At 41.5% G+C, this 27,410-nt stretch overlaps 1 protein-coding gene across 6 annotated transcripts in view; it reads left to right on the top strand.

The window, feature by feature from the left end:
• Nucleotides 1-27,410, top strand: part of LOC144509240 (zinc finger MYM-type protein 4-like) — a 179,740-nt gene that overhangs the window by 134,622 nt on the left and 17,708 nt on the right. For 3 of the 6 annotated variants that reach the window (XM_078237797.1, XM_078237796.1, XM_078237801.1), the window contains exons 13-21: nt 27-177; nt 1,487-1,659; nt 5,568-5,718; nt 7,541-7,672; nt 12,898-12,941; nt 13,045-13,189; nt 16,009-16,124; nt 19,132-19,303; nt 22,614-22,829. In XM_078237797.1, coding sequence (XP_078093923.1) covers nt 27-177; nt 1,487-1,659; nt 5,568-5,718; nt 7,541-7,672; nt 12,898-12,941; nt 13,045-13,189; nt 16,009-16,124; nt 19,132-19,303; nt 22,614-22,829 — 1,300 coding nt within the window. The remainder of the gene's footprint in view (nt 1-26; nt 178-1,486; nt 1,660-5,567; nt 5,719-7,540; nt 7,673-12,897; nt 12,942-13,044; nt 13,190-16,008; nt 16,125-19,131; nt 19,304-22,613; nt 22,830-27,410) is intronic. The other 3 variants (XM_078237798.1, XM_078237800.1, XM_078237799.1) reach the window with 3 other exon arrangements.

Here is a 27,410-nt window from a genome sequence, read left to right as displayed (position 1 = left end):
CTTGTCAACTTTAACTTTCTTCACAGGGTAGAATGGTTCAGTTCTGTGGAAAATCTTGCTGTGATGAATACAAACGGATCAACTCTGTGGTTGCAATATGTGAATACTGTCGGTCAGAAAAGATTGTCAAGGAGACTGTGAAGTTTTCAAGTGTTGACAAGCCATTTTGTAGTGAAGGTAATGGCTGATTTTAAGTAGTTGTGATGCTGAATGAACTAAAATTTTAGCCCTTGCATTACACTAAAATGGACAATAATTTCTGAGCTTATTTTGTTCGGTGTGACTTCTATTGCAAGTTCCTATGCTGGTTGATTTTTTATTCTTGTGGATGGAGAAAATGTGATAGTATATATAAAAATATAGAATACTTTGAAATTGACGAGTTACCACTGTCGGATCTACGGTAGTTTGAGCTAAAAGTGATGTGTATAACTGTTGTCTCCATCAAGCTGCACTTCTGTACGGTAATTTTAATGCCCTAGTCAGGGCAATAAGCAGGTTGTGCACATCCAATGTTCCCTTTAAGATGCAACCTGCATGGCTGTGCAACAATCTTGAATACAGTATTCAGAAAAATAAGAGTGCGAATTATATTTAGCCTGGCATACAATTGTATGAAAATAAAATGGGTGGGAAGAAGTGAGGCTTGACCCATCAAACATGATCTTTGCAATCATTTGCAAATTTCCATTCTCAACAATTACTTAATCTGTCATACAAGATAAAATACCGTTGGATAAAAGGCCCCAGAAAATAAAATGGAGACTCTTCCCCCATTCTGTGAAATTAATTGAAGGGAACTTTACGAATTGCTGACAGTCAACATTGTTTAATTTTATTTTTGACTTTGATTTATTCTACTGATATTTCCAGTTCTCTACAAACCTGGAAGACATTTCTTTATTTGCCTCTTCCATAACTTGAGCATCCCCGCTTGCCACCATGTACCATCCTGCAGCCAGGTGATGAAAAGGAAGAAATTGGAAGCTATGGCTAAAGTTTGAAGTTAGTAAGAAAAAATTGTTCCCAACAAGAGATATGAAAAATGCCCATTAGAAAGATGTTTGCATTGAGTTGGAATAGGATGAGAGATCAAAGAGAAAAGAGGAGTGCTAAAAGTGTTCAGCTACAGGGTAAGTAAGCTCACTTGATGAGATCAAATATTTGAGTCGCAGGACTGAATACTTGAGTCTTTTCAATTGATTAGTACCACATAATACTGGCCCCTCGAGCCTGCTCCGCCATTCAGTTGCATCATGGCTGATCCATGGCAGAACAGTTATCCACTGGGCCAAATGAAGCTACAAAACCAACTTAAAACGGGTATGACTCCAGTAATCTTCCACAGTGCAGATCTCAACAACAGTGTGAGTGGGAAAGGAACAACAATATGGGCAAGGGTATTCCAACAAAAAAGAGATGACTTGTTTTGTATTCATGAAAATACTCATTTGTGAAAAATGCACTTTCGTTATTTCATTTGCAGGTTGCAAGCTTCTTTACAAGCATGACTTGGCAAAACGTTGGGGACTTCACTGTAAATCTTGTAGTTCCTGTTCACAGTCATCAAAACGGCTACTTAACCAGCAGTTTGGGGGAAAAATAGAGGAATTCTGCAGTGAAGAATGTTTGTTCAAGTTTACTGTGCTGTTTTATCAGGTGGGTATACCTCTTTACTTGTGTAAGTCGTAATTGAATGAATTTGAATTGATTTAGAATGGGTTTAATCTTCCTTTTCAACTTGTGTTTGTGCTGATATACTTGCTGAGATTTCCTGTATCACTTGAAATCTTTCAGTCGCCAAAACAATTGTGACTGCAGGCACGCAAACTGGAGTGTGGCACCAGCTCTGAGGGCATTGAACCTAAAGTGGTTAGACAACACCCCTCTACATATCTAACTTCCATATTGAAATCAGACTGAGGTATGCGCAACAATTATGTTTAGGGATTTCGGAGTTATTCCATTCTTCAGGCACGTGTGGGGTTCTTGGGTGGGATACCAGAAAGTTACTGATAGCTACTGTACAGTATGTGGGGAAGAAGCTGCAATCCGTCTTAAAAATCAAGCATTTAACAGTAAAGATAGAGAGCCCTACTGAAACCACCAGAAAAAATGTAGAATCATAGAAACCCTACAGTACAGAAAGAGGCCATTCGGCCCATGGAGTCTGCACCGACCACAATCCCACCCAGGCCCTACCTCCACATCCCTACATATTTTACCCACTAATCCCTCTAACCTACGCATCTCAAGACACTAAGGGGCAATTTTAGCATAGCCAATCAATCTAACCTGCACATCTTTGGACTGTAGTCTACAAATAAGTTGAAGGAAAATTGAGAGATAAAATAAAATTAGATCGCAAGAGAAAAGGGGCAAGAAGAAGATAAAAACAGTTAATTTTATTAAAGAATATCTCCAACAGTTAAAACCCGAAAAATTGAAATTCCTCTCTTGTAAACTTTAATATTTTCAACCCCAGAGAGGTTGTTGGGCCTTAATTATCATTCTATTAACAGGGTACATCTGCTGAAATTGACTTGCTCCACTACAGTAATTTAGACCATAACAATAACAGAAATATAGGAGCATTACACCATTCATTATATTTGAATGATAATCTTGAAAGCAACATGCTATTTTCACGGAGTTTACAAAGGAGCCGAACACCCCTAATAGCAACTTCTCTGGATTTTCATATTTGACTGCAGACATGAATTCGCCTGTTATGTTGAGGATTGTTAACCTTGCCATCATTTTTACAGAAAATTCTGCCTTTAAATGTAATTGTGTGGCATGTCTCTTCATTACCATCAGAGGGTGCTGATGCACCTACTGCTTACCAGGCATCTTGTACCATCCAAAAAAATCAGCACTTGTGGCGAAGAAAGGTTGATTTATTTTCTACATTTTTATTTTGGAGTTTGTGTTGAATACGGATAGAGTATTGGAAACAGCTTGAATTGACAAATTTCCAAAGTCCAAATCAATAGAGATAAAAATCCAGGTATGCTGGAAAATCTTTGACAATTCGGAGTGCTTTCCAGTACAGAATTGTTAACTGATAGTTAATTGGAGCAGGTTTTAATCAGGGCCACTGGCATATGATATCAATTATTTTCATAGATTGTAGGATTTGTACCTTTGCTTTGTATCTCTCAGTCAGTTGTTTATTTTTTCATGAAGGCTATCACGTGATCTTGATTTGTGGTTTTCACCATGAAGTCAATAGCAATGAAGTATCTGCTTTTATGTAATGCACAGGTTATTCCAGCAAACACTGTCCTTCACTAAGTTGAAGCTGTATTGGGTAAACTATGGGAACAATGATTTTACTGTAACTCCGTTCAGAAAGCCAAGCAAGTTGTGAGAGATTCCAGTCCATTCAGGAATCATGAGTAAGCCATTGGAGGGGCTCCTTAATGGTGAAAGGCTGGATGGGATATTGGACTGTTGATGGCTCTGAGGAATGTTTTGTGTGGGATATATGTGAGGGCATAAAGAAAATATTTTAAGATTTCAATTTGCCTGGTTTACTTTTCTGTACCAAGACAACTGATGAAGGTAATCTTCGGCTGCTCCACCATGATGCTTGGCTGAGGGTCTTTGGACATCACTGTCCAATGAAATGGAGCTGGGGTGGAAATAAGGGCACACTGCAAAGCAAGCTAATTTTATTTAAAGTCTGCAATAAACTGAACTTGTGGCCGAATCTGTGGTAACTTCTGATTGAAGCAAGAATTTCTCCAACAAAATGCAGTGAATTGAGGATGTTTATATAATACAAATTGATTATTTCTCCAACAAAATGAGATGAACACTTCAAAAGTTCCTTTTTAGTTGTAAAGTGCTTGCAACATCCTGAGGTCATGCAGGTGCTATATAAATTTTCTTTAATTCCCCTCTATTATTATTGATCAAAGCTTTCAACACTTCATTCTATTTATTTGAAAAAATCTGTAATGAGGAAATGCAACATGTTTACAACGTTACATGGGTGGTATTTAAACACTTTTTTTTTCTAACTCATCTTTGTAAGTGGTAATTAGAGACTATTAAATTTGAAATTCTACCTGTTTTGAAAAGTGAATTCAGGAAGCTGCTAAGTGTCTCAGTTTAAAATAAGTTCTGAAGTCCCTTGGACACAAAGTAAAAGCTACAACAGGTTGTCAGTTGTCTCTCTTGTTTTGCTCTCAAATAACTGTTCTCTTTTATTCAAACTTTTAATTTTAACATAAAAGGTATTTAGCTACTACAAAAAGATTCTTAAAAATAAGGATTGAAAATACTTTACAGAAACCATCACTGCCTGCAGTGATAGTGGAGTCAGACACTTTAGGAACATTTAAGCGGTTATTGGATAGGCACATGGAGCACACCAGGATGATAGGGAGTGGGAAAGCTTGATGTTGGTTTCATATAAAGCTCAGCACAACATCGTGGGCCGAAGGGCCTGTTCTGTGCTGTACTGTTCTATGTTCTAATACTACGGTGGCACCTCATTCATAGTATCTGTACTGTATAAAATGTAATAATGGCCCAAAATATTCTCATTCATGAAACTATAAACTATTCATAGTTTATGATGTCAGAAATTCTTTGCAATTTGTGCTGGGGTAAACTTGAGTTATGCAGCTGAGTGCATTTATCTCAGGAAGCAACAGGTTGGTTTATCGAATGCTTCAATAAGCCTCATAGCATTCTGAGCAAGAGTTGAGAATTTAGGAAACATGGTTGAGTTTCGGATGCATCTCAGGCAAGTTAGCTAACTAGAGGCAGGTGATTGAAAGTAGTGCTCACGAGGAACATGCTGGAATGGAAATGATGCTCCTGTAGTTTGTTATGGCACCGGCTGTTCCATTTCATGGTTACTAATAAGGCTATTTCTGGACATCTGGCTACCTATCACTCATCTGCACAAACACCCACATATTCTTTCAGTGTAGTGACTAAAGTTGACATTTGCTTTCACGGCACAGGCAGCTTTGAAAGCTCTAACTCAAATATGGTTGACCTTGGACGATGCATTTCAGTAAGCTGTTCGATGGTACTCTATTATTTGCATGCTCGACATGCGCACAAGCCTAATTCTCAGAAAAGACACTCGATGATGATCAGGAGTAGGAACTTCAGCTAATTCTTTTTCTTCCAAGCACATCAAAGCCAATGATTGATTAATTACCTTCAGTTATTTTGTAGGCAAATGAGGTAGCTGATTGTTCGCTGTTTGCAAATGACAGGCTGATTTGTTTGATGATGATTAAAGGAGGAAATTCATCAGGACACCAGGAATGATTTTATTCATCAAGTTATGCTTTTCATCTGTACACTTGGTTTCTTTTATCTGAAAGACGACAACTCTGACATTATTGCACTCTTTCAGTACTGGATTGAGGCGTCAGTTGAGTTGTTCAAATCCTCTTGTGTGGCCTGCACTTGCAACCTCGTTACTCAAGAAGATTATGCAATCACTGCAAAGTTGACACTTCATACAGAGACCTTCAGTACATTTATTCAAGATGGAGTTGGATATTTTGATTTTTTTTTACCTTTTTATCTTGTAGATGGCGAAGTGTGATTGCTGCAAACGTCAAGGTAAACTAAATGAATCAATTAAATGGCATGGACAAACCAAACATTTTTGTAACCTTCACTGTGTCCTCACATTCTGCAATCAACATCACCTAACAGAAACGGCACCTCAGGATGGAAAAGGTACTAAATGGAGTTTCTACAAAAATTTTTTTTAGGTGACTTGAAAAAAAATGTGTATATGTGTCACTTGGAGGATGGCTTAAACTGCTCCCTAGAGTTAACTACAGCTCTGATTTTTAGCAATGAATCCAAGTTGATACAATCCTATTTGCACTTATTTCCTGTTGTTGAAGTGAATGGGCATTTAAATTTAAACCAGTTGAAGCTAATTGGCAAATCATGCACAGTGCTTGATGGTTGAGGCTTTTTGCTGGGATTGCAAAGTCAGCATATTTACTCAGTCCTTGAGGCTTTGTGTGTCTGTCCTATGATGGATAGAATGCAGTAGTGTTAAAAATTACTTCACCAACAAATCTTGAAGTTCCTTCAAATTGACCTTGGGTGAACCAATGCAGGTCACTGATGGCATTTGCATTTAATAGCTGATAATCATGTAAAATTGACTGAAAATACAATTGCCACCCCCAAGTAAGTTGCTATGATTCTCTAAACTTTGTGTATATATATTATTTGTTTTCATGTTTAGTACTAATTAAGACCACTAAATCAGTGTTCATACACACGAACATAGAATCGACACCTCATAGTCAGAGGTTTACAGCATGGAAACAGGTCCTTCGGCCCAAGTTGTCCATGTCGCCCATTTTTGCCACTAAGGTAGTCCCGGTTGCCCACATTTGGCCCTTATCCCTCTATACCCATCTTACCCATGTAACTGTCTAAATGCTTTTTAAAAGACAAATTGTACCCACCTTTAGCATTACCTCTGGCAGTTTGTTCCAGACACTCACTACTCTCTGTTTAAAAACTGCTCCTCTGAACCCTTTTGTTTCCCTCCCCTCTCACCTTTATTCGCTGTCCTCTAACTTTAGACTCCCCTACCTTTGGGAAAAGATGTTGACAATCTACCTTATCTGTGACCTTCACTATTTTATAGACCTCTATAAGATCACCCCTAAGCTCCTACGCTCCAGGGAAAAATGTCCCAGTCGATCCAGCCTCTCCTTATAACTCAAACCATCAAATCCGAGTAAATATTTTCTGCACTCCTAGTTTAATAATATCATTTCTATAATAGGGTGACCAGAACTGTACACAGTATTCCACGTGTGGCCTTACCAACTTCAAGATGTCCCAACTCCTGTACTCAGTGTTCTGACCAATGAAACCAAGCATGCCGAATGCCTCCTTGTCCACTTGTGACTCCACTTTCAAGAGCTAGGAACCTGTACTCCTAGGTCTCTTTGTTCTATAACTCTCCGTAATGCCCTACCATTAACTGAGTAAGTCCTGCCCTGGTTCGATCAACTTAATCCTGAAATCTTCCATAACTTGCTACCATATGGAATTTAAATATAATTTGCCTTGGTTAACCACAATAAATTAGCCACCATAATATCGTTGAATGTTCCATAGTAAACAAGGACGTGTACTTTGATTTACTGAACAATGCCACTGGGGGAGTGTTTCTGTAAAACCGGAATAGGTTGCCCTAAAAGGACCTGTTGTAATAACTTTCCTAAAATTTGATTTCCTTGGCATCTTGAAATATAAAATTGATATGAAGATACAATATCCATTTATTGCAATCTTAATCCATCCCCTAAATGAAATTAAATTTAATTCTGATTTGATTATAATAGTGAAGAACCGCCATTAGTCCTCGTTGGGTTACTTTAAAAGTTACACATCTTTTGAAACAGAATCTTAACTTCAGTTGGTGTCGTGTGATGAACTGGAAACTACTCGATATTGAATGTTCTGTTTCATTACTGAAAGATTATTGAAAGATTTAAAAACAATCACCATCTTCTTTCGACAGTAACGGTACCAAATGCTCCTAGTGTCCAGAGAAAGGAATCTACTCCTGTCATAGCAAACGTAATGTCGTTGGCCAACACCCCACCAGTACAGAATGCTGCTAGTTCTACTAGTTCAACCACAACATTAAATGGTATGCAGGTTGCTGCGAGCTTAAACTTGATGTTTGCCCATCTTTTAACAAAGCGGTGTGTGTCGAGAATTTAAAAATTGTTGAATGCTAGTGAGAGGAAGATCAGTTCCCAGCCAAAACTGCCTGCTCTTAAGAGATTTTGATTTGACTTTTAATTCTCCTAGTCCTGATGGAATATCTGAATTTATGCATCTTTTGTCAAGTAGGCAGGCAACCTCATAGGTCTCTGCCACTGATTCCTTGTCAGTATTTACGGGCAGATACAGGCAGTTAACCTGAACAGGTGAATTGCACCATTTATTTCTTCTTTCCTTCCTCATGCGAGTCACCCATCTTATTGCATCCCCAAACCACAGGGCCAATTTTGGAGTCTTATTTTGTGGGGCAAACCCACTTCCTGTACAGCATAACGAAGCAATTCTACAGGTTCTGCGGCCTTTGAGCACCCCTTTCAGATGACCTTTTCATGTGAAAGACTGAGTGCCACCAGACACATTGAGGAGTTATTAGTCATCTCGGCTGGATTCTTTGTTTAACCGCCATTCAAACATATCTAACCGGATCAGTGGATAACAACTATGAACTCTGACCAATGTAAAACAAAGCCTAAACAGTTTGATCACATGGTTCAGGTTGTATTCCTCTGTACCTGAAGTTGCTTTCTTTTGAATTGAGTGGAGTGTACTTCATTATTGAATCATAGAAGTACAGAGCACTGAAGGAGATTATTCAGCCATCATGTGTATTTACTCAAGCAATCCAAGACTAATTTCTCTGCTACTTTTCCATTTCTTGTGCTTACACTTCAAATATTTACTACTTCAAAAACAAGTGACCATCTTAATTACTCTTGTGGCAAAACATTCCGTACTGTTACCAACTCTTTTGAGTAAGGAGATTTATTCAAACGTTCCCTTCATTCCTTGTGATAATTTTAAATTGATCCTCATCGCGTATTTCCCAATCAGTGGAGTAGTATCTTCATATTTACCTTATTCAAACACTTTCTAATTTAAAACGCTTCTGTTATATTTCCTCCACTTTCTTGCTTCAGTCAAAATAGTCGCAGTATCTTGACCCATAGTTTCTTATCCCTATTATCGTCCTGGTGGGTTTACACTGTGTATTTGTGGTGGCTTTAATGCATTTTGAGAAATGTGCTGTTCACCACTAACCATTGTTCAGTACAAATTTAGCACAGTTTTTTCGTTTTTGTACTCCTTGTCCCTATTTCTAAAAACCCAAATGCTATTGTATTTTTGAGGGCTTGAGTATAAATAATTGCTATACATGTGCTTTTGCGTGATATCTTACAATTAGATTGCTTCTTATGCATGTTCATAGAAGTATTTCAAATGTACTCTATGATCGTGAAAGGATCCTTTTAGTCATAGTATTTCTATCGCTTTCCCATTGCCTGACAATAGTTTCACCGATGACTTTGCAGTTCGCAGCAACAACTTGAACAAAAAGACAGTTGACAAATTGGCCATGATTACAGATCTTTAATAGTTTATCTTAGTTTAATTTCTCATTTTTTCTTGCTAAGTGACAGTTTTGTTTGAGGGGAAGAGCTACTCTGGTACATTGCTGGTGCCACGTGATAGCGAGTTGAGGAACAGGGAGAGAGTGCAGTTAAACATGTGGTTGCAGGGATGGTGTAGGAGGGAGGGTTTCAGATACGTGGATAATTGGAACACATTCTGGGGAAGGTGGGACCTGTACAAACAGGACAGGGTGCACCTGAACCAGGGGGGGCACCAATATCCTAGGAGGGAAATTTGATACGGCTCTTCAGGGGGGTTTAAACTAATTTGTCAGGGGGGTGGGAAAAGGAGTTGTAGTCCAGAGGTCAGTGAGGGTGAAGAGGTATTGGGGAAGGTATCAGGGTCAAGCGTGGGTACCGGTAGACAGGAAGGTGGGTTGAAGTGTGCCTACTTCAATGCAAGGAGCATCCGGAACAAGGTAGATGAACTTGGGGCGTGGACTGGTACTTGGGACTACGATGTTGTGGCCATTACGGAGACGTGGGTAGAACAAGGACAGGAATGGTTGTTGGACGTTCCGGGGTATAGATGTTTCAGTAAGTGTAGGGAAGCTGGCAAAAGAGGTGGAGGAGTAGCATTGTTAATCAAGGATAGTTTAACGGCTGCGGAAAGGCACTTCGAGGGGGATCTGCACACTGAGGTAATATGGGCTGAGGTTAGAAATAGGAAAGGAGCGGTCACGTTGTTAGGAGTTTACTATAGGCCCCCAAATAGTAATAGAGATGTGGAGGAAGAAATTGCTAAGCAGATTATGGATATGTGTGGGGGTCACAGGGTAGTTGTCATGGGGGACTTTAACTTTCCAAATATTGATTGGAACTTTTGTAGGTCAAATAGTTTGGATGGGGCAGTTTTTGTGCAGTGTGTGCAGGAGGGTTTCCTGACACAATATGTGGATAGGCCGACAAGAGGTGAGGCCACATTGGATTTGGTACTGGGAAATGAACCGGGCCAAGTGTTAGATTTGGTTATGGGAGAGCACTTTGGAGATAGTGACCACAATTCGGTTTCTTTTGTTATTGCAATGGAGAGGGATAGGGCCGTTCGGCAGGGCAAGGTTTACAATTGGGGGAGAGGTAATTATGATGCGATTAGGCAAGAATTAGGGGGCATAAGTTGGGAACAGAAACTGTCAGGGAAAGGAACTAATGAAAAGTGGAACTTTTTCAAGGAACAAATACTGGGTGTCCTGCCTGTCAGGCAGGGAGGAAATGGCCGAGTGAGGGAACCATGGTTCACGAAAGAGGTGGAATGTCTTGTGAAAAGGAAGAGGGAAGCTTATGTAGGGATGAGGAAACAAGGTTCAGATGGCTCGGTTGAGGGTTACAAGTTAGCAAGGAATGAGCTGAAAAAGGGGCTTAGGAGAGCTAGGAGGGGACATGAGAAGTCCTTGACGGGTCGGATCAAGGAAAACCCCAAGGCTTTTTACTCTTTTATGTGAGGAATAAAAGAATGACCAGGGTGAGGTTAGGGCCGGTCAAGGACAGCAGTGGGAACTTGTGTATGGAGTCAGTAGAGATAGGCGAGGTGATGAATGAATACTTTTCTTCAGTGTTCACCAAGGAGAGGGGCCATGTTTTTGAGGAAGAGAAGGTGTTACAGGCTAATAGGCTGGAGGAAATAGATGTTCGGAGGGAGGATGTCCTCGCAGTTTTGAATAAACTGAAGGTCGATAAGTCCCCTGGGCCTGATGAAATGTATCCTAGGATTCTTTGGGAGGCAAGGGATGAGATTGCAGAGCCTTTGGCTTTGATCTTTGGGTCCTCGCTGTCCACGGGGATAGTGCCAGAGGACTGGAGAATGGCGAATGTTGTTCCTCTGTTTAAGAAAGGGAATAGAAATGACCCTGGTAATTATAGACCGGTTAGTCTTTCTTCGGTGGTTGGTAAATTGATGGAAAAGGTCCTTAGGGATGGGGATTTACGACCATTTAGAAAGATGCGGATTAATCCGGGATAGTCAGCACAGATTCGTGAAGGGCAAGTCGTGCCTCACAAATTTGATTGAATTTTTTGAGGAGGTAACTAAGTGTGTTGATGAAGGTAGTGGAGTTGATGTCATATACATGGATTTTAGTAAGGCGTTTGTTTGATAAGGTCCCCCATGGTCGGCTTATGATGAAAGTGAGGAGGTGTGGGATAGAGGGAAAGTTGGCCGATTGGATAGGTAACTGGCTGTCTGATCGAAGACAGAGGGTGGTGGTGGATGGAAAATTTTCGGATTGGAGGCAGGTTGCTAGCAGAGTGCCACAGGGATCAGTGCTTGGTCCTCTGCTCTTTGTGATTTTTATTAATGACTTAGAGGAGGGGGCTGAAGGGTGGATCAGTAAATTTGCTGATGACACCAAGATTGGTGGAGTAGTGGATGAGGTGGAGGGCTGTTGTAGGCTGCAAAGAGACATAGATAGGATGCAAAGCTGGGCTGAAAAATGGCAAATGGAGTTTAACCCTGATAAATGTGAGGTGATTCATTTTGGTAGGACTAATTTAAATGTGGATTACAGGGTCAAAGGTAGGGTTCTGAAGACTGTGGAGGAACAGAGAGATCTTGGGGTCCATATCCACAGATCTCTAAAGGTTGCCACTCAAGTGGATAGAGCTGTGAAGAAGGCCTATAGTGTGTTAGCTTTTATTAACAGGGGGTTGGAGTTTAAGAGCCGTGGGGTTATGCTGCAACTGTACAGGACCTTGGTGAGACCACATTTGGAATATTGTGTGCAGTTCTGGTCACCTCACTATAAGAAGGATGTGGAAGCGCTGGAAAGAGTGCAGAGGAGATTTACCAGGATGCTGCCTGGTTTGGAGGGTAGGTCTTATGAGGAAAGGTTGAGGGAGCTAGGGCTGTTCTCTCTGGAGCGGAGGAGGCTGAGGGGAGACTTAATAGAGGTTTATAAAATGATGAAGGGGATAGATAGAGTGAACGTTCAAAGACTATTTCTTTGGGTGGATGGAGCTATTACAAGGGGGCATAACTATAGGGTTCGTGGTGGGAGATACAGGAAGGATATCAGAGATAGGTTCTTTACGCAGAGAGTGGTTGGGGTGTGGAATGGACTGCCTACAGTGATAGTGGAGTCAGACACTTTAGGAACATTTAAGCGGTTATTGGATAGGCACATGGAGCACACCAGGATGATAGGGAGTGGGATAGCTTGATCTTGGTTTCAGATAAAGCTCGGCACAACATCGTGGGCCGAAGAGCCTGTTCTGTGCTGTACTGTTCTATGGGACCTGCAGTGGAGAAAACATTTAGGCACCTTGAAACGTAGCTTTTTCTAGACCCTGCTTGAAGTCCACCTCTTTGACCAAGCTTTTATCTTAATTCGCTGTCCATTTTTTGATTGTATCAAAGTGGAGCACCTTGAAGTATTTTTCTATGTTGAGGGCATCATGTGAATGCAAGCAGTTAGACAGCTATGCCACAGATTCAAAGAGGCAATTTCCTTAATCTTGCTTCCTTTGTTAATGTTGGAGGTCTATTAAAAGTATACCTATCTCCTCTGTTTCTTGGCTAAATGTTAAGAACAGACAGGATAGGAGGAAAGCTATTCAGAGGAGGTTACACTGTTGAACTGTTGCCTTGCGTACCTATCAGCTATGTATTTGAATAAATTCTGCAATGTTTTCCGGCAGACCTAAGGCTATGATTGTGTATTGAGATTTATTTGTTTCCTTTTAGCAGGAGGAACTCAAACCACTTCAGCAACTCAGGTTAGTGGAGAGGTAAGTAAGAAGTTTGGGGGTTCATGTTTAGTTTGACTATTCTGAATTATTTGCAATTAAACTTTGTCTTTACATTGCGTTTCTTCAATCTTTTGATAACTAGGCCAGCACTCAGACCGAACCCATTCGGTTACAACCTGCTGTTCCGCCCAAGGTGCTCAAGAATAAAGCACTACTCTGTAAACCTATCACGCAGACCAAAGCAACATCCTGTAAACCACACACTCAGACCAAGGCTTGTCAGACAGGTACAGTACGTGCGTGAATGTATGTTCACACACAGACATATCTACATTAATAGTTTCAGTACAGATGCAGTGATTAACATAGAACTAACTTGTTAAATATTAGATTTAAATGAAAATTTCTATTATCTCTATGTAGAATTTCCAAAAACTTTGTGCTACAGTTCACTTGACCAATGAAATGAATGGTTCAAAATGAGCAAAATTTAGAGTTCTTTATTCTGTATATGAAGTGGTGCATTTATTGTCAATCCTTTATTGCCCTTGAGAAAGTGGTGGTAAGCTACCTTCTAAAATGACTGCAGTCCATGTGGTGAAGCTACTGCTATAGGTTCGATCATGTTGTTGTGGAATTTTGATCCAGCAGCAATGATGGGGCGACAGTTGATTTCCAAGTCAGGATGTTGTGTAAATTGAAGGGGAACTTGGAGGTAGTGGTTTCCCCGTGCACCTGCTGCCCTTGTCCTTTTAGCTGGTAGATGTTTAGTTAGGAGGATGCTGTTGAAGAAATCTTGGTGAATAACTGCATCTTGTAGATCATTGCAGTTACAGTGTGCTGATGGCGGAAGGAGTTAAGGTTGAGGTCATGGATTTGGTACCAATCAAACAGGGTACTTTGTCCTGGATGGCAGTAATCCATCACAATCCAAATTGTCTTATGGAAATGGTAGAAGTGCTTTGGGAGTCGGGAAGTGAGTCATCTGCCACAGAATATCCATCCTTAAACCAGCTTTTGTAGTTTCAGTGTTCAAGTGGCTGATTGAATTAAGTTTCTGGTTAATGTTGGCCTATATGATGTTGAGGGATTTGATGATGGTAATGCTGTTAAGTATCCAGGATAGGTAGATAGACTCTCCCTTGTTGGAGATGGTCGAGCTGAATGTCATCCAGGTCATGTTGCAAGTGGCTACAGAAAGTGTCATTACCTGAGAAGTTGCAAATGATACTGAACACTGCAATCATCAGCGGGCATCCCCATGTCTGACCTTATGATAGAGGGGAGGACATTGATGAAGGAACTAAAAATGATATGGCCTAGTTCATCGCCCTGGTGTGAAAGCAAAGAGTGGGGGTAAATGGATGTTTTTCTGGTTGGCGATCAGTGATGAGTGGTGTGCCTCAGGGATCAATGTTGGGACCGCAATTGTTTGTGATTTACATAGATGATTTGGAGTTGGGGACCAGTGTAGTGTATCAAAATCGCAGATGATGCTAAAGTGAGTGGCAGAGCAAAGTGTGCAGAGGATGCTGAAAATCTGCAAAGGGATATAGATAGTCTAAGTGAGTGGGCGAGAGTCTGGCAGATGGAATACAATGTTGGTAAATGTGAGGTCATCCATTTTGGTAGGAATAACAGCAAAATGGGCTATTATTTAAATGGTAAAAAATTGCAGCATGCTGCTATGCAGAGGGACCTGGGTGTCCTTGTGCAAGAGTCTCAAGGAGTTAGTTTGCAGGTGCAGCAGGTAATTAAGAAGGCAAATGGAATTTTGTTCTTCATTGCTAGAGGGTTGGAGTTTAAAAACAGCGAGGTTATGTTGCAGCTGTATAAGGTGCTGGTGAGGCCACACCTGGAGAACTGTGTACAGTTTTGGTCGTCTTACTTGAGAAAGGATATACTGGCACTGGAGGGGGTGCAGAGGAGATTCACTAGGTTGATTCCAGAGTTGAGAGGGCTGGCTTATGAGGAGAGACTGAGTAGACTGGTGCTATACTCATTGGAATTCAGAAGAATGAGGGAGATCTTATAGAAACATATAAGATTATGAAGAGAATAGATAAGTTAGAAGCAGGGAAGTTGTTTCCACTGGCGGGTGAAACTAGAACTAGGGGGCATAGCCTCAAAATAAGGGGAAGCAGATTTAGGACTGAGTTGAGGAGGAAATGTTTTACACAAAGGGTTGTGAATCTGTGGAATTCCCTGGCCAGTGAAGCAGTTGAGGCTACCTCATTGAATGTTTTTAAGGCAAGGCTAGATACATTTTTGAGGAAAGGAATTAAGGGTTATGGTGAGCGGTAAGTGGAGTTGAGTCCACGAAAAGATCAGCCATGATCTTGTTGAATGGCAGAGCAGGCTCGAGGGGCCGGATTGCCTACTCCTGCTCCTAATTCTTATGTTCTTATACCCTTGAGCTGAGATGATTGTCCTGCAGCAGTCAGAAACCTCTGTGCTAGGTCTGACTGCACCCTGTGCAAAGTGTAACAACCCCCCTTACTCTGGTTTAATTCCACGCTTGATCAAGTGTTGCCTTGGTATCGAGCGCAGTCAATCTCATCTCTCCTCCGGAATAAATTGAGTTATTTTAAGCTGTTATGAGAGATGTGAGGAAAAAATCTACATGTACCAAGTCTTAGTTTCAACAATCTTGTTTCTGTAAGTGATGTTTACAGTTCCAAGCAATGCAACTGGGCCAGCGTTTCACAAAATTGCAATTCTCTAGTATTCTTTCCTAAAAACTCAACTCCAAAATGATTTGCACTGAGGTCAGAGATTTTGTACAGTGGACGGGATTTGGGGTGCTGGATTAGTATGCAGTAGGACTGTACAGAGAGTAATGTGATCAATTGTAATTTTGTGCAGATCGAAATGTGACCCTGGAATTGGCTGTGCAATGAGTTAAATAATGGGTAGTATCTATTTTACGATGTGTTAAAATCTGAAATGGATCACCTCACCTATATAAGCTGGTAGAAATTGGCAGTTTATGTTGCTGGGAAACTGGAATCGATTAAAAGTGAAACATTTTGTATCCAACTAGAAATTAACACATGGTTCTTATTATTGGTACGATCTACTTTTGCCTCTCTTTTTTTACTTACAGAAGAGGATTGGAAACAACAAGTCATCGTGTTGCCCATCCCTGTGCCTGTCTATATTCCTGTGCCTCTGCATCTTTACTCGCAGTTTACACCATTACCAATAGGGATGCCTGTGCCTGTAAGTTGCACTCAAAATGGTAGGCTGTTAAAAGGTTTCCCACTGGCTGCTTTAGATAGTATAATGAGGAAGTTGGAGTGTAATATAAGGCAGTAATATATTATTCTGAGGTGTGATGGTCATGGTTTTAGATATTACCTGAACCTCGAGGTACGGAATTCTTGGAGTTACATTTTGTATTGTTAAAGGTATATTTTCTCAGGTTAGTTTTGATACATTTTGAGAAATCTCTATTGGGGTCAGGTATTGGCATGGACAGCACCAAACAACAGGCTTCATTTCAGAGCACCATTGATATTAGAAATGATCATGTGGGGATTACAGAACAGGTTGTAGCTGTAATGGATAGCAACAAGTAAGTGGTTTAGATGACGTCCCAACCACAAGTATCAGAACAATAATTGCCAGGGACGCGATAAACTATGATACCTGATGGCATTCATGTTAGAAGATCAGCGTAAGGATATAATTTACAGCAGTTTCTCATGGCACAGTCAGTTAAAATGAGCCAATTTAATGCAATATAGCATTGAAATTCCCAGGCAATGGGAAGTCTGAGACTCTAATTCATTGCAGATTTTGGCTGAGCTGTCCTCCAGTAAAGTTTTGAAAGCATGGGAGTTTTTTCACTAAATATTACCATGACAGTCTGCAGGTGGGGGCACATACCCAGTCATCCTGTGCATTCCAAATGTTATGAAGTAAATCTTACAGGAGGGGAAGCAGTAGGTTAGTAATCAAGCGCGTGTGTAGTGATAAGGGGGTCTTCCTCTTGGCGACAATACCAATACACCACCACCTCCCCAAACCTTTGAGCCTGTTCTGCCATTTAATAAGATCATGGCTAATCTAACACTTCTCAAGTCCACTTTCCTGCCTTAACTCCGGAACCCTTAATTCCCCATTTGATTAAAAACCTATCAATGTCAGCGAGAAAATGTTGGAGGGTGATAAGCAGTGGAGTGCCACACGGATCAGTTATGGGACTGCAGCTCTTCACAATATACATGAATGATTTGGAGGAAGGAACAGATTGTGCTGTAGCCAAATTTATGGATGATACAAAGGTGAGAGGGAAGGCAGATTGTAAGGATGGTATAAATAGTTTTGCAAGATTGATAGGTAAAGTGATTGGGCAGAAAATTGGCAAATGGAATTCAATGTGGGTAAATGTGAGATTGTTCATTTTGGAAGAAAGAATGAGAAGGCAGATTATTAAATGGAGAGAGACTGCAGAAGTTGTAGCACAAAGGAACTTGGAAGCCCTTCATCATCAAACTCAGAAAGCCAGCATACAGGTGCAGAGGTTATAGGAAAGGCAAATGAAATGCTAGCTTTTATTGCAATGAGACTGGAGTATAAAAGTAAGAGATGTTACTATAACTGTACAATGAGGCTGCATTTAAAATACTGTGTACAGTTTTGGTCTCCCTTTTTGAGGAAAGATTTTTATCATTGGAGGCAGTACAAAGAAGGTTTATTAGAATGATCCCGGGTATGGGGAGAGTGCCATATGAGAAACGATTAAACTGGTTGGGTCTGTACGCCTTGGAGTTCAGAAGAATGAGAGGTGATTATAATTGAAACAGACAAGATTCTTGGGCATTATGACAAAGGAAATGTTGGGAAATTCTTCCCACTCGTGAGAGTGTAGGAATAGAAACCATAATCGCAGAATAAGGGGTGCTCGTTTAAGAAGAATTTGGGGAAGAATTTCTTCGAAGAGTGGTGAATGTTTGGAATTCTTTGCCTAAGGAAGCTGTGGAGGCTGAGTCCTCCACCATTTTCAAGGCTGAGATTGATAGGTTTTTAATAAGGAGGGGAATTTAGGGTTCCGGAGTTAAGGCAGGAAAGTGGACTTGAGAAGTGTTATATCAGTCATGATCTTATTAAATGGCAGAACAGGCTCGAAGGTCTGGGGAGGCAGTGGTGTATTGGTATTGTCACTGGACTAGTAAGAGACCCAGGGTAATCGCTGAGGACCTGAATTTAAATCCCATCATGGTAGATGGTGAAATTTGAATTCAATAAAAATCTGGAATTAAAAATCTAACGACCATGAAACCATTGTCGATTGTCATAAAAATCCATCTGATTCACAAATGTCCTTTAGGGAAGGAAATCTGCCATTCTTGCCTGTCTGGCCTACATGTGACTCCAGACCCACAGCAATGTAGTTGACTCTTAAATGCCCTCAAGGATGGGCAATAAATGCTGGCCCAGCCAGAGACATCCACATTCCATGAGCAAATTAAAAAAGAATAAATGGCCTATTCCTATTACAGTGCAAAGTTTTGTGGATTTTTAAAGTTATTAATACAAGTACTTCGTCCTAGTTAGCATGAAAGTGCCTCCAAGGATACCTGCATTTTTCCTGGGTGATCAATTCTGGATAATCAAATGCACTGATCAGTTTTATTCAGTGAAAGAGTTGACTATTTCACTGAATAATAAAACAATCATGACTTACAATTGGAGTATCAATCTTCTGCTATTATTTGATTGATTGAGATGGTCTCCTGAGCATTATGGACATGTCGTAAATATGAGACCAAATTATACAGAATCGGGACTCTGATCAAATCTGATCTTAATACAGCATCATGTATTACTGATGGAACTTCTAATAGTGCTTTCTTGAGACTTCAATGTGCCACACTTGATATGATACGAGAATGGATAAAATCAGATCTGGAAATATTTAGAAATAAAACTTGGCACATCTAGTAATTTAACAACAGAATTTGATGGATAAAGTTAAATACCTTGTAACTGTTCCTTATAGCATTTCCGTCTCTTGTAATTGCCAAAGTACAATGAGTACTTCATGGGGTAGATGTTTACTTGAATGGTGGAACGGATCAGCGATTGCTCATTGAAACTGCCTGATTTTTGTTCTGTTGAAATCCATGGACTAAAAATTGGGTGTGTGAAACCCTTGGCCAAATGACAAAAATGAAACTCTAGTCCAATACTCATTTTTTTAAAAAAATCCCTTGCATTTCAGCTCCCAGTACCGATGTTCATTCCAACAACACTGGACAGTGCAGACAGAATAATTGAAACAATCCAGGAAATAAAGGAGAAGATTCCCTCAAATCCCTTTGAAGCAGATCTTCTAACAATGGCTGCAATGATTGCAGAAGAGGAGGAAAAAGAGAAAACAGTGTCACATGGTGGTTGGTATAGATCAGAAATGCAATTTCCAGTTTCTAATTCATCTCTCCGATACTTGCGTTGGAGAATGATTGCTTGTATCATCCATTCAAAGCTATTCCAAAGAAGTACTATTTTTTTATTTTCTATTGCATTGAGAGAGCTGAAGAAGCTTATCTTTTTTAAATAGTTTAGTAAAAACTTTCTTTTAACTCTTGGTTTCTGATAGTCACATAGCCAGAGGTCGGTAATGGGAGTGCACAGACATTTGGGTGCGAGAAATTAATCTCCAGCCTTATTGAAGTCAGTGGGAGTGAAGCAAACATTATGGTATGATAGTAATCTACGACAAAAGTAGCTTGCATTTAAATATAAACTGTGTTCTAATGTATTTTACAAAGGGGAGAGGTAAAAGGCAATAAAGGAATGGGCAAAAAACTGGTGTAAGATTAGAAGAAATAAAGTTTGGTTGAGAAAATGGACTTCCAAGAAGGTTCATGTTAGTGCAGGCAAAGGCATGAGGCTGGAGGGAACAGTAGAGATGGAGTGGGACACAGACAAGCATGGATTTGAAGATGGAGTTTTGGGGGAATTTGGGGAAACTAGTATTGAACAATTATAGTGGAGACCAGTGGCAAGCGTGACTTAGTGCAAGAACAGGATACAGGCACCAATTTTGGGAGTAGATTGTTTGCCTACATGTCTGCATATAATACTGAAGGAAGAAAGGAAATTTAAAATTCAGAAAACACAGCTTTTTGCAGCTTAATTATCACTGAGTCTCTCAGTTGGCTGCACGTATTTATGTTGCACTGCTTTTTGTTCAATGTGCGACACAGGCAATTTATTGGGTTACCACCTACCACCAATGCCGTGTGTAATCTTACTGTATCCTCACTTGTAGATGTTCTTACCTGCATCTCCAATTTTTATATATTTGGTGATAGTTAAGTTTGCTGCATTTCTGACATTTAGATTGACCTTATTCATCCACAAACAACAATGGTACCTCAGATAACTCACTGTGTCAGAGGTTTACAGCATGGAAACAGGCCCTTTGGCCCAACTTGTCCATGCCACCCTTTTTTAAACCCCTAAGCTAGTCCCAATTGCCCTCATTTGATCCATATTCTTTATACCCATATTACCCATGTAACTGTCTAAACGCTTTTTAAAAGACAAAATTGTACTACCTCGACTGCTACCTCTGGCAGCTTGTTCCAGATACTCACCATCCTCTGTGTGAAAAAATTGCCACTCTGAACCCTTTTGATGCTCTCCCCCCTCACCTTAAATCTGTCCCCTCTAGTTTTAGACTCCCCTACCTTTAGGAAAAGATATTGACTATCTAGCTGATCTATGCCCCTCATTATTTTATAGACCTCTATCAGATCACCCCTCAGCCTTCTACGCTCCAGAGAAAAAAGTCCCAGTCCATCCAGCCTCTCCTTATAACTCAAACCCTCAAGTTCCGGTAGCATCCTAGCAAATCTCTTCTGCACTCCTAGTTTAATAATGTCCTTTCTATAATAGGGTGACCAGAACTGTACACAATATTCCAAGTGTGGCCTTACCAATGTCTTGTACAACTTCAACAAGACGTCCCAACTCCTGTATTCAATGTTCTGACCAATATGAAACCAAGCATGCTGAATGCCTCCTTCACCACTCTTTGTTCTGTAACTCTCCGCAATGCCCTACCATTAACTGAGTAAGTCCTGCCCTGGTTCAATCTACCAAAATGCATCACCTCGCATTTAGCTAAATTAAACTCCATCTGCCATTCGTCAGCCCACTGGCCTAATTGATCAAGATCCCGTTGCAATTCAAGATAACCTTCTTCACTGTCCGCTATGCCACCAATCTTGGTGTCATCTGCAAACTTACTAACCATACCTCCTATATTCTCATCCAAATCATTAATATAAATGACAAATAACAGTGGACCCAGCACCGATCCCTGAGGCACACACAAGTCTCCAGTTTGAAAAACAACCCTCTGCAACCACCCTCTGGCTTCTGTCGTCAAGCCAATTTTGTATCCATTTATCTACCTCACCCTGCATCCCGTGAGATTTAACCTTGTGCAACAACCTACCATGTGGTACCTTGTCAAAGGCCTTGCTAAAGTCCATGTGGACAACGTCAACTGCACTGCCCTCATCTACCTTCTTGATAACCCCTTCAAAAAACTCAATCAAATTTGTGAGACATGATTTTCCACTTACAAAGCCATGCTGACTGTCCCATATCAGTCCTTGTGTCTCTAAATGCCTGTAGATTCTGTGTCTCAAAATATCTTCCAACAACTTACCTACCACAGATGTGAGGCTCACCGGCCTGTAGTTCCAGGCTTTTCCCTGCAGCCCTTTTTAAACAAAGGCACAACATTTGCCACCCTCCAATCTTCAGGCGCTCCGCCTGTGACTATCACTGATTCAAATATCTCTGTTAGGGGATCTGCAATTTCCTCCCCAGCCTCCCACAATGTCCTAGGATACACTTCACCAGGTCCCGGGGATTTATTTATCTTGATGCGCTTTAAAACTTCCAGCACCACCACCTCTGTAATATGTACACTCCTCAAGACATCACTATTTATTTCCCCCAGTTCCCTAACATCCATGCTTTCCTCAACAGTAAATACTGATGACAGATATTCATTTCGGATCTCACCCATCTCTTGTGGATCTGCACATCGATGACTTTGTTGATCCTTAAGAGGCCCTACTGTCTCACTCGTTACTCTTTTGGCCTTCGTGTATTTGTAGAAGCTCTTTGGATTCTCCTTTGGCTTATCTGCCAAAACAATTTCGTGTCCCCTTTTTACCCTCCTAATTTCTCTCTCAACTCTACTCCTACCCTGCGCCCCCAATACTCTTCAAGGGATTCACTTGATCCCAGCTGTCAATGCATGTCATGTGCCTCCTCCTCCTTGACCAGGGCCTCAATATCCCGAGTCATCCAGGGTTCCCTACTTCTACCAGCCTTGCCTTTCACTGAGGAATGTGCTTATCCTGAAACCTGGTTAACACACCTTTGAAAGCCTCCCACTCAGCAGACATCCCTTTGCCTCCCCACAGACTCCCCCAATTAACTTTTGAAAGTTCCTGCCTGATACTGTCAAAATTGGTCTTGCCATTGTGATCTTTTGACATCAGGGTTGCTACTTGAGCTTTGCTCTACCTTCGAACAATGTCCATTACAGTTAGTGTACCAAAAGTGAACCAGATCTTAAGGGCTGTAAACGTGCATTTTTTTTCTCCTTGAGGTTAGGTCATTTGGTAAAATTGAAAACATTGTCACTTTGAATAAATATGGTTCTCCTTTCAGACCAGGGAAGCACATACAGCGGGGATCTTGAGTCAGAGGCCGTGTCTACTCCGCATAGCTGGGAGGACGAACTGAGCAACTTTACTCTGAAGCAGTCTGTCACATCTGGACCTCTACCTCCACCTCCACCTCCACCTCCACCAGCCACTGAGCCAGAGATAGAGTCACATCCCACTGAAGGACCTGAGGACGATCTGGAAGCTGACATATCAATAGGTCAGTAAGGGCAAACAACAAAAATGTGTTGTAGTAATGTGTGCCTTTAAAAATGAAATATGGATCTTCTACATTCCACCAAACAGTAATCATATATTTAAATCTTACAATTCATTGCAACAATTTTGAGATTCACTGGTGTTTCGTGATAGCTCAGTATTGTGCGTCAGTAAGCCTGTGGCAAGAAAACTTTTTCATTCAATACCTTGCCTCTTGTATTAGTATAAGTCAATCTGGATTGCATAAAGTATTGTTTCTGGTGTAGGAAAGGCCAAAATTAAACAGTTTCTGACTCTCATTGCTGTGTGCTGACTTTTGCTTTAAAGTGCCTATTTCTGGACATCAAATGAAAACAAGATCAAATTATTCTTTGATACCTTCTGTAGGTAAATAGCTTGTAGATCATAAGACAGAGGAGCAGAATTAGGCCACTCAGCCCTTCGAGTCTGCTCCGTCATTCGATCATGGCTGATATTTTTCTCATCCCCATTCTCCTGCCTTTTCCCCATAACCCTGGTCCCCTTATTAATCAAGAACCTATCTATCTCAGTCTTAAAGAGACTCAATGACCTGGCCTCCACAACCTTCTGCAGTTAAAAAGTTCCACAGATTTAACATTCTCTGACTAAAGAAATTTCTCCTCATCTCATTAACGATAGTCAGCATGGTTTTGTGAGAGGGAGGTCATGCCTCACTAACCTGGTGGTGTTTTTTGAAGAAGTGACCAAAATGGTTGACGAAGGAAAGGCCGTGGATGTTGTCAATATGGACTTTAGTAAAGCGTTTGACAAAGTCCCTCGTGGTAGGCTAGTGAAAAAGGTTGGATCTCATGGGATAAAGGGGGAGGTGGCTAGATGGGTGGAGAACTGGCTTGGTCACAGAAGACAGAGGGTGGTAGTGGAAGGGTCTTTTTCCGGCTGGAGGCCTGTGACTAGTGGTGTACCGCAGGGCTCTGTATTGGGACCTCTGCTTTTTGTGATTTATATAAATGATCTGGAAGAAGGAGTAACTGGGGTGATCAGTAAGTTTGCGGACGACACAAAACTGGCAGGACTTGCAGATAGTGAGGAACATTGTCAGAGGCTACAGAAGGATATAGATAGGCTGGAAATTTGGGCAAAGAAATGGCAGATGGAGTTCAATCCTGATAAATGCGAAGTGATGCATTTTGGTGGGAATAATGTAGGGAGGAGCTACACGATAAATGGAAGAACCATAAAGGGTGTAGAGACGCAGAGGGACCTGGGTGTGCAAGTCCACAGATCTTTGAAGGTGACGTCACAGGTGGAGAAGGTGGTGAAGAAGGCATATGGCATGCTTGCCTTTATAGGACGGGGCATAGAGTATAAAAGTTGGGGTCTGATGTTGCAGATGTATAGAACGTTGGTTCGGCCACATTTGGAATACTGCGTCCAGTTCTGGTCGCCACACTACCAGAAGGACGTGGAGGCTTTGGAGAGAGTACAGAGGAGGTTTACCAGGATGTTGCCTGGTATGGAGGGGCTTGTTTATGAGGAGAGATTGGGGAAACTGGGGTTGTTCTCCTTGGAAAGACGGAGGATGAGGGGAGACTTAATAGAGGTGTATAAAATTATGAAAGGCATAGATAGGGTGAACGGTGGGAAGCTTTTCCCCGGGTCGGTGGTGACGTTCACGAGGGGTCATAGGTTCAAGGTGAAGGGGGGGAGGTTTAACACAGATATCAGAAGGACATATTTTACACAGAGGGTCGTGGGGGCCTGGAATGGGTTGCCGGGCAAGGTGGTGGAGGCGGACACACTGGGAACGTTTAAGACTTATCTAGACAGCTATATGAACGGAGTGGGAATGGAGGGATACAAAAGAGTGGTCTAGTTTGGACCAGGGAGCGGCGCGGGCTAATTGTTCTTTGTTTCTCGTTTCAAGGCTTCATTCTATGATCATCTTGCTGGTGCCAGTACAGAGCGAGACTGCGGATAGTTGGGAACCTGTCTCGGGGGCAGGGAATTCATATGGTGTTCGTGGAAGTGGAAATGAATAGGGTTGGGAAGCATTTTCCGATCAGGGCCAGTGTGATCTCCTGGACTCGTTTCGATCGCCTCAGGGGGTCGGAGAGGAATTTCCCAGATTTTTTTCCCCCCATTTTGGCCCTGGGGTTTTCACTCTGGGTTTTCGCCTCTCCCTGGAGATCACATGGTCTGGAATGGGGGGGTAGGGGTGAGTTAATAGGTTGTGATGAACAAAGCATCGTAGCTGTGAGGGACAGCTCTGTGGATAGGATATTAGTATGTAGATAGGCTGGAAAATTGGGCGGGGATCCTGGATTCAGGATTCAATCCTGGACCGGGGAGCGGCGCGGGCTTGGAGGGCCGAAGGGCCTGTTCCTGTGCTGTATTGTTCTTTGTTCTCTGTTTTAAAGGATTGTCCCTTTCGCCTGAAATTGTGCCCTCTGGTTCTAATTTTTCCTCCTAGTGAAAACATCCTCTCCACGTCCACTCTATCCAGGCCTCGCAGTATCCTGTAAGTTTCAATAAGATTCCCCCCCCGCCCCATCCTTCTAAACTCCAACAACTACGGACCCAGAGTCCTCAACCGTTCCTCATACGACAAGCTCTTCATTCCTGGGATCATTCTTGTGAACCTCCTCTGGATCCTTTCCAAGGCTAGTACGTCCTTCCTTAGATACGGGGCCCAAAAGTGCTCACAGTACTCCAAATGGGGTCTGACCAGAGCCTTATACAGCCTCAGAAGTGCATCCCTGCTCTTGTATTCTAGTCCTCTCGACATGAATGCTAACATTGCGTTTGCCGTCCTAACTGTCGACTGAACCTGCACGTTAACCTTAAGAATCTTGAATGAGGACTCCCAAGTCCCTTTGTGTTTCTGATTTCCTAAGCATTTCCTCATTTAGAAAATTGTCTATGTTCCTCCTTCCAAAGTGCATAACCTCTCACTTTTCCACATTGTATTCCATCTGCCACTTTTTTGCCCACTCTCCTAACCTGTCCAAGTCCTTCTGCAGGCTCCCTGCTTCCTCAATACTACCTGTCCCTCTACATGTCTTTGTATCATCTGCAAACTTAGCAACAGTGCCTTCAGTTCCTTCTTCCAAATCATTAATGTTGCAAAGTTGTGGTCCCAGCATCGACCCCTGAGGCACACCACTAGTCACCAGCTACCATCCTGAAAAAGACCCTTTTATCCCCACTCTCTGCCTTCTGCCAATCAGCCAATCCTCTATCCATTCCAGGATCTTACCATTAACACCATGGGCTCTTAATTTATTTAACAGTCTCTTATGCGGCACCTTGTCAAAGGCCTTTTGGAAATCTAAATAAATCACGTCCACTGGTTCTCCTTTATCTAACTTCCTTGTTACCTCCTCAAAAAACTCTAACAGATTTGTCAGACATGACCTCCCCTTGACGAAGCTGTGCTGACTCAGTCCTATTTTATCATGCACTTCCAAGTACTCCGCGATCTCATCTTTAACAATGGACTCTAAAATCTTGTCAATGACCGAAGTCAGCCTAACTGGCCTATAATTTCCTGTCTGCTGCCTCCCTCCCTTCTTAAACAATGGTGTTATATTAGCTACTTTCCAGTCCTCTGGGACTCTCCCTACCTCCAGTGATGGCTGAAAGATCACCACCAATGCCTCCACAATTTCCTCAGCTATCTCTTTTAGAACCCAGGGGTGTATCCCATCCAGTCCAGGTGACTTATCCACCTTTAGACCTCTGTTTCCCCAGAACCTTCTCCTTGGTGATGGCCACTGCACTCACCTGTGCCCCCTGATTCTCCTGGAGCTCTGGCATCCCACTGGTGTCTTCCACTGTGAAGTCTGATGCAAAGTAACTATTCAGTTCCTCTGCCATTTCTTTGTTTCCTATTATTATTTCTCCAGTAGTCCAATGTCTATTTTTGCCTCTTACCTTTTATATATTGAAAAAAGCCTCTTCCTATCTTCTTTTATATTACTAGCAAGCTTACACTCATTTCTCATCTTTTCTCCCCTTATTGCTTTTTTAGTTGTCCTCTGCTCGCTTTTAAAGGCTTCCCAATCCTCTGGCTTCCCACTAATCCATGACATTTTGTATGCTTTTCCTTTAGCTTTTATGCAGTCATTGACTTCCCTCGTCAACCATGGATGTCTCATCCTCCCCTTAGACACTTATTGTTTAAACGTGCACATAGAAAATAAGCATTTGAATGAAATATCAGAATGCTGGTGCACCTTTGGAATGGTACCACAACATCATACTGGTTAGCATACAAAAAGCAAAGAGTTGGAATACAATTGGTAGGCATTGACTAGTAGGATAGCACATTGATCTTTGCTAGGACCCCAATTGTTCACATTATAGATTAATGATTTGGATGAGGAAACTAAATGTATCATCTCCAGATTTGCAAATGACACAAAGTTGGGTGGGAGGATGAGCTGTGAAGAGGATGTAGAGATGCTTCAGCGTGATTTTGACAGGCTAAGTGAGTGGGCATATGCATGACAGATGTAGTATAATGTGGATAAATGGTAGTAAAAATAAGAAAGCAAATTATTTGAATGGGTGTAAATTGAGAGAGGTGGATACTCAGCCA

This window comes from Mustelus asterias, chromosome 21 (assembly GCF_964213995.1).
Source record: "Mustelus asterias chromosome 21, sMusAst1.hap1.1, whole genome shotgun sequence".
Taxonomy (NCBI): domain Eukaryota; kingdom Metazoa; phylum Chordata; class Chondrichthyes; order Carcharhiniformes; family Triakidae; genus Mustelus; species Mustelus asterias.
The sequence above is the reverse complement of the archived record's forward strand: the minus strand, read 5'-3'. Positions and strand labels throughout refer to the sequence as shown.